This window comes from Triticum aestivum, chromosome 7B, assembly GCF_018294505.1.
Source record: "Triticum aestivum cultivar Chinese Spring chromosome 7B, IWGSC CS RefSeq v2.1, whole genome shotgun sequence".
Lineage (NCBI taxonomy): Eukaryota > Viridiplantae > Streptophyta > Magnoliopsida > Poales > Poaceae > Triticum > Triticum aestivum.
This window is the reverse complement of record NC_057813.1, coordinates 485148490-485155253: the sequence shown is the minus strand read 5'-3', so window position 1 is coordinate 485155253 and position 6764 is coordinate 485148490. Positions and strand designations below refer to the sequence as shown.

At 39.6% G+C, this 6764-nt stretch overlaps 1 protein-coding gene across 15 annotated transcripts; it reads right to left on the bottom strand.

The window, feature by feature from the left end:
• Positions 1-538: 538 nt before the first annotated feature.
• LOC123156804 (uncharacterized) lies at positions 539-5663 on the bottom strand. 15 transcript variants are annotated; one of them, XR_006478425.1, is made up of 7 exons: positions 4951-5662; positions 4424-4433; positions 4205-4257; positions 3767-3826; positions 2110-2963; positions 1465-2022; positions 539-915 (listed from the first exon to the last, which is right to left on the bottom strand). XR_006478425.1 is itself a non-coding variant. In XM_044574989.1 (5 exons), exons 1-5 carry the CDS (start codon positions 5164-5166, stop codon positions 2748-2750), a joined length of 555 nt encoding a protein of 184 aa, XP_044430924.1. In that variant the 5' UTR covers positions 5167-5662; the 3' UTR covers positions 1197-2747. The 15 variants fall into 15 exon arrangements, 1 of the variants encoding a protein (XP_044430924.1); XR_006478424.1 differs by having other exon boundaries at positions 1465-2194; positions 2306-2963; XR_006478426.1 differs by having other exon boundaries at positions 1465-1624; positions 2306-2963.
• Positions 5664-6764: the final 1101 nt, after the last annotated feature.

The window sequence follows — 6764 nt, the reverse complement described above, 5'->3', positions numbered from 1 at the left end:
AAAATATGGTTATGTGTTTGAAAATATTTGATATGTGAATCCATGTTCACACTGAAAAGAGAATCCATAGTTTAGTTGTTTTAGTTGCGGGCAAGCACATATGGTAACAAATTTAACTCCCCGCACATATGGTAACAAATTTAACTCCACGCAGAGCCCCATTTCAAACCATGTGCGCGTTGAAAATATTGCATTTTTCAGTAACATTATGTTTGAGAAAGTGCAAGTACCATCTCAACTTGAAGTGTTTTCAAAATATTTAACTTGTAAAATAAGTAGGTTTTAGCAACCACTTAGGTACTTATTCAAACACTCGAAGATGAAAAATGAAGTATACTTTATCTTTGGAAATATATACTTCACCATGCATATTTTGTTATCTTATTCGAATAACATGGAGTGTTTTGAAACAATTTGCCTTTCTTTAATATCTTTCAAGTTTTAGAAATCATCCAGGTGCATGGTAAGAATTAGCTAAAAATGTGCCATACGAACACCATTTTCAACTATTTATGCATATGATAGTCACATAGACAAATAAAAGAGGTCACTGTCATAGTTAAAATGTAAGGAAAGGTCTGAATGAACAAGCTCTTCTAGGAGCTTGAATTATATTGTTTTTTGAACAATCAGCAGCACTTTATAGAAAGAAGTGTGAAAGGATTCACGAAAAGATCAAAGGGGATATCTCTGCCCGGACAAAGTCCTACATCCTGACATAGACACCTAGGAGTTTGGATTTGATAGTTCCAATAGAAACACTTGCTACAGATAAATAACTTTTAGTAAGGAAACGTCTGAACGAACATGCTCTTGTCGACAAGTTATTATCGATCTTACAGCGGCTTCCCTCCTTCCACTTGTCCCAGATCACCTTTTAAGTTTTATCTTGCCCACAAAAATAATTTGAGAACCCTTGCATAAGAAACAAATGAAATCAAGAGAACAAATATACAACTGGAAGACAACATCTTATCAAAAAGAATTTATAAGAAACAAATGAAAACATGATAGTTCGAATCAGAAATAAAACCGACTATAACTAAAAAAACTAATGCGGCATGAACAAACAAAGCAAAGGACAATGCAAATGCCTAATATTGTCAAGGAATACACCAGAACATGTAGTACAAAGCATCAGTTTGACATAGTACTACCCTGACACGGAAAATCATAGTGCTTTTTTCAGAATATAGTGAAGGATTAAACGATTACTGTGTTTATTTGATCTGCCTTGCCTTATCAAAAACAGAGGGCAAAGCAAATACATATGCCAGACAAGGAACAGATGGTTGCCATTCCTTAAAACAGAAAATCTCAACCTTTAGAAATGACAGCCTGCCTTTCCTCTTGTCATCATCATGTCAATTAATTCATAGTAAAGAAAGTTATGCACATGCATATCACGGAAATCTTGTGATGGTGGAACAATTATGTATGTATATTAGGGACATGGTAGATTACTCTTTGTAAGCAATGACAACAGGCAAAAAATGCGCTCTTCTAATTTTGAAGCGGAAGGTTGCCCATCTGGATCCAGTGAGTGATGCACCATAGAGAGGGCACTTCTAGTGCTTCAAGAGTAGTTTTTTTCAGCGTCAGCAACAACCATTAGGCATATCACCTGCATTGCTTGCCATACCAAAGTTAAGAAGAAAAGAACTATGATTCCCACTTAAAATCCAAAGTACTCCCAAGGATAAAAATGCATATCCATACCAAAGTTCATTGGAATGCAGTTGTAAAAAATTGTGGGATTACTATTTATGTGTTGGTTTGCTTGTCATGATTGTCCTCTCATTCAGCTAGCTGCCTACTCAGTCCTTCCATAATAGCAAATTAATTATACGTCCTTTGATTCAAGTATAAACAAAATAGTAGTCTGGTTCTTTTGTTAATACATATGAAAAACCCATGGAAGCATAACTGAACATAATATAAAAGCCTATAAGGTTCAAAATAACCCATAATTTGATTAATATATAGAGACTGGAAACTGAAGTACTCTGAATAACAGAACATCTGCAAGTAAGAACAAAAGATCTCAATCAGTTTTGGCTTCCGAACTCACATAACTAAATATGTAAGATCTGGAGAAAGGGAACCGACCATCGTGAAGAAATGCATCAGGTAGATCAACAGTCCATAATTGTAATGTGTATCAGGTCCTTTCTAACGCTGGTTTCTAAGCTATCTGGACACGGTATTGTAGATATATGAAATTATATGAGTAAAATTTATCTGATTCCTAACCACGTATTAACTGGGCGTTGAATAGAGAAAGGGATTTAAGAAATGGATATACCTGTTTGCTGAATAGCGGGCATTCGACTGACAGGAAAACAACACAAATATTGAGCAGGTTGATAGGGGCACAACCAGTTGCTCGCAGCTCTTATTTGCTTCAGATTTATTTCCACCAATACGCCTCATCAATCATCCCAACGCATACATATAGGAGAACAAATTTGAAACAAGATTGTGCCATGGTCAGAACCTAGATGATGCAAGCGTATAGAAAAAAACCCAAGGACGGCTACATAGACTCAATCGGAGCATGATCAGAACCTGGACCCCCGATTTCTTTGGTTTGAAAGCAAACATATAATGGATGAACTATGAGGACTAAACAGAAGTTTTTTGCATCGGATTATAGTTGAACAAAATGATTATAGACGCCTTGCTATTACACCCAGGTATAATAAAATGAAAAAGGAGAGGTCTACAGGAAAAGGAAATGTAATGTGTCAATAGAAACTCAAACTAAAAGTTGCACGCAAGACGAACCATGCCTCTGAAAATTCTTCAACCACACCAGGCAGGAAGTAGCCCACCAAAAAATGAAGGCGTGCAACAGACCAGCAACAATTATTCATGGAAACACTAAGTGGCTTCCAAGAAGATATATTAAAGTGACTATCATGTAGCCCCATCAATTGCATGTAGAGTTTGATTTGAAGTACCTAAGAACAACATGAATAAATCTCAAGAAAGTTTGACTTGAAGTACCTAAGAACAATATGAATAAATCTCAAGAAATTTTGGCAAACTATGAGCTGAAGATGCAGATTTTAGTTTCCATAAATGACCGAGATGCATCTGTAGCTCCAACATAAAAGAAGTACAACTAACCATATAGATTTGAGAATATGGTACTTGTCAAGGATAAATGGGGGCCAACATATCTAGCACCAAGTCTGAATCAACGTGACGCTTATCAGGTTTCTTGAGCATCTAATTAAGGGAGCAAAAAAAGAACAAATTCTATGTGAAAACGCTATTAGCGCCTTCAGGTAAATGCTTCTTTGTGTATCATATATGGCAGTTTGATAAAAAGAAGTAAGAAAACAATATAGCAAATTAACATATAATTATGTTTATTAGAAAGGCAGAAGATAATCGATGAACTATAACTGGTGTAAAGCTCATCACCAGTGTGAAGTATTAACAGGCAATAGCAGCCTTATTATATTAGAAAGGAAGTAAAGTGTGAGACCCTAGGTTGTTTTATTTAACTACATAAGAAAAGCTACAAGTAGGCCTGCCATTCTTGTAAGCGCCACTAATTGTGAGGATACATGTGTATAGTCACACGATTGAAACAGTGAAAAGAACAAAAAACCGACCAAAGACACTTTCCAGAATGCAACAGATGAGGAAATTATCATCTAGGAAACAAACATGATTAGTACAACATCACCTCATTCAAAACCATTTAAACAATGGTTTGGTCCAGCAGAAATTCATAAAAATTTGTAATGTGTACCTGAGAAAATGCGACCATTAGGATGAGTTCTGGAAGTCCAATTTCCACACACTTGTCTACCTGTATTTCATCATGTATCTTTTATTCACTCTTCGAAGAGGGAAAATAAGCAGGCGATGGAGGAAAACCAACTGCTGGAAAGCCAAGTTTATAAAGCCCAATTCCAACACCGATCAGTACCTGCAGAACAACAGGGAGTAGACAAACAAACACTATCTATCAAGTGAAGAGAACAAAGTGGAATAGAAAAAGGGAAAACTAATAAACTGGATCAGATTCACTATGTAGCATTTAAAAGTTAATCTGGATCATGGGACCTGCGAGGCAGCTTGTCTGTTTCTAAGTATAATCCTACTTCTTACTTTAGATTACAAACCTCAAGATTGCAAACAGTAACCTTACTTGTGTCAAAAAATAAAGGTACGCCATCTTCATCACCTGAGATGGGAAGACATCTTTCATGGCAACCCATGTTATATGTATGCTCGTACCTGCAAAATCAAGAGATGTGCGTGGTTCAGATTTCCTAGGAGACGATCAAAACCACATGTAGGCATAGCACCGAACATAACATGCCTCAACCACAGCAACCGTCGATGAACAACAAGAATAACAACCATGCAGATATATGTTATTTCCTTGATTAGTACAGCTAACCTTCAATCACCTGCAAGAGAACCATTAAAAACTGCGCCCACAGTAGAACACCTTGCAGATTTAGTATTTCACAACTGATGAAACTAGCAAAATTAAAAATATATTGTTTGATTAACCCACTTCAGATAGCGCCAAGCATATATACCAAGGTATGACCAATGTATTAGCAGATGGAGACACACTCACCACCAAGCATTCTCATAGTGACATAATTACTGAGAAAGTCCATGCACTGCAAGAACAACATGCACACGCTAGCACTGAAAGAATGCCAGCCTTTCATGTACGATACCAGGAAAAGGTTGTAACTATTTTTCTTTTAGGTATATCATTAAGTATGAACTGAATATGCGTGTCTACTAAGCTCTAGGTAAACTTGCACACATCTGCTACTCCACCCAGGCTTAATTCATCCTAACAAAATAACATCACGAGCAAAAGAACGATTTGCAACTAACATTTCAAATCGAGATTTGTCCATCGAGCAGTCCCAAAATATATAAACAGAGCAGTTTCTAATTACCCACCTGAATGTTTCGAGTTGTGCCGGAATCCATGGGTATAGCACCAGCTGCAGGTGTAGTCGCCCACCCGCTGAGGCCGCGGTCTGTCACCCACCCGCTGATGTCGGTGTCCGCTGCACCACAAGGAAGAGGTGGACTGCAGCCTCCCGTGCATCGCGCCCAAGCCCCAGCCTCCTGGCAGCTCTCAATCCAAGAGCTGATCGAGCCGCCGTCAACCATGTCCCATCAACCGCCGCACTTCCGTCTCCTCTTTCCTCTCTCTTTCTCCCTCATCTCCTTCTTTCACTCCCCTGCAGAGCAAACACATCCACCAAGTCCCTGCTGCTTCCTTCATGGCAGACTCGGCGCGACCTTCTACCCGGCACCCATCCGAGAGGTTCGTGCAGCAGCGGCTAACGAGAGGGAGAGGATGGACAGGGAGGGAGGGGATCGGCGGCTGTGGTGAAGCGGGAGAGAGGAGGCAGGAGGAGGGAGAGGCGTGGGAGGGAGGAGGCAGGAGGAGGGAGAGGCGCGGGAGGGAGGAGGCAGGAGGAGGGAGGTCGGCGAGGAAGGCGGAGCTCGGGCGGAGGTGTAAAGGAAGCGGCTGCGAGCGAGGAGAGGGCGCAGCAGGAGGGAAGGAGGAGCGAGGCCGTTCGGCGGCTGGGGGATCGGGGGAAAGGAGGCTAGGGTTCGCCTGGTGTGGATGCGATTGGGCAAGGAGCCGCGGCGTGCGAGCAGTGCATTGGGCAAATCGCTTTTGCACATGGGCGCTGCTGACCCAGCCAATGAAAGCGTGAGATGAGCGCACCAGTCATTGGATAGAAAAATAACTGCGAGGTGAAAAACAATATTACCAAGTATGAAGATCCAACGGCAGAGCTGTGTCAGAGGGCAGATCGGACGGCCGACGAAGCCCCAATCGGGGGAGCCTTGTGGAGGTGAGTTGGCTAGCCTCATTATTATTTTAAATTGGTGTTAAACCTACTGTATTCTAAGTTCTCTATGGTTCATACCACTTAATACTAGCCATATATGCATCAAAATAAGCAAACAACACACGAAAAACAGAATCTGTCAAAAACAAAACAGTCTGTAGAAATCTGTAACTAACGCAAACTTCTGAAACTCTAAAAATCCTACCAAAATAGGAAGTCCTGGAAAATTTGTTTATTGATCAGAAGCAAAAAGAAACAATGCAAAATCACGTTTCTGTGATTTATTGAATTTTTTCTCGTGAGCGCAAAGCTTCTGTTTTTCAGCAGAATCAAATCAACTATCATCATAGGTTACCCTATAGGTTTCACTTGGCACAAACACTAATTAAAACACAAAAACACATCTAAACATAAGGTAGATGCAAAATTTATTACTAACCAGGAACAAAAACAAAAAACACAAAGAAAATTGGGTTGCCTCCCAACTAGCGCTATTGTTTAACGCCCCAAGCTAGGCATAAAAGTAAGGATAGATCTAACTAGTGCCATCTTTGGCACTTGATTCATAAGTAGCTCACATGATAAATTCATAAGGTAATTTGATTTTCTTTCTTGGAAAGTGTTCCATGCCTTTCCTAAACTTTCCTTAATGGAAATTGGAATCTAATATTCCCTTCCTTCATATCAATAATCGCGTCAATCGTTCTAAGGAAAGGTCTACCAAGAATAATAGGGCAAGAAAGATTGCAATCTATATCAAGAACGATAAAATCTACGGGCACCAAATTTCTATTTGCAACAATGAGAACATCATTGATCCTTGCCATTGGCTTTTTAATGGTGGAATCCGCGAGGTGCAAATTTAAAGAGCCATCATCAAGATCATGGAAACCTAGAATATCA

Coding starts and splice junctions, on each gene's coding strand:
- LOC123156804 (XM_044574989.1), bottom strand. CDS start 5,166: ATGGTTGACGGCGGCTCGATCAGCTCTTGGATTGAGAGCTGCCAGGAG. Junction 3,827..4,204: donor AAGATGTCTTCCCATCTCAG/GTGATGAAGATG, acceptor GATGAAATACAG/GTAGACAAGTGTGTGGAAAT. Junction 2,964..3,766: donor TAATGGTCGCATTTTCTCAG/GTACACATTACA, acceptor TGTTGTTCTTAG/GTACTTCAAATCAAACTCTA.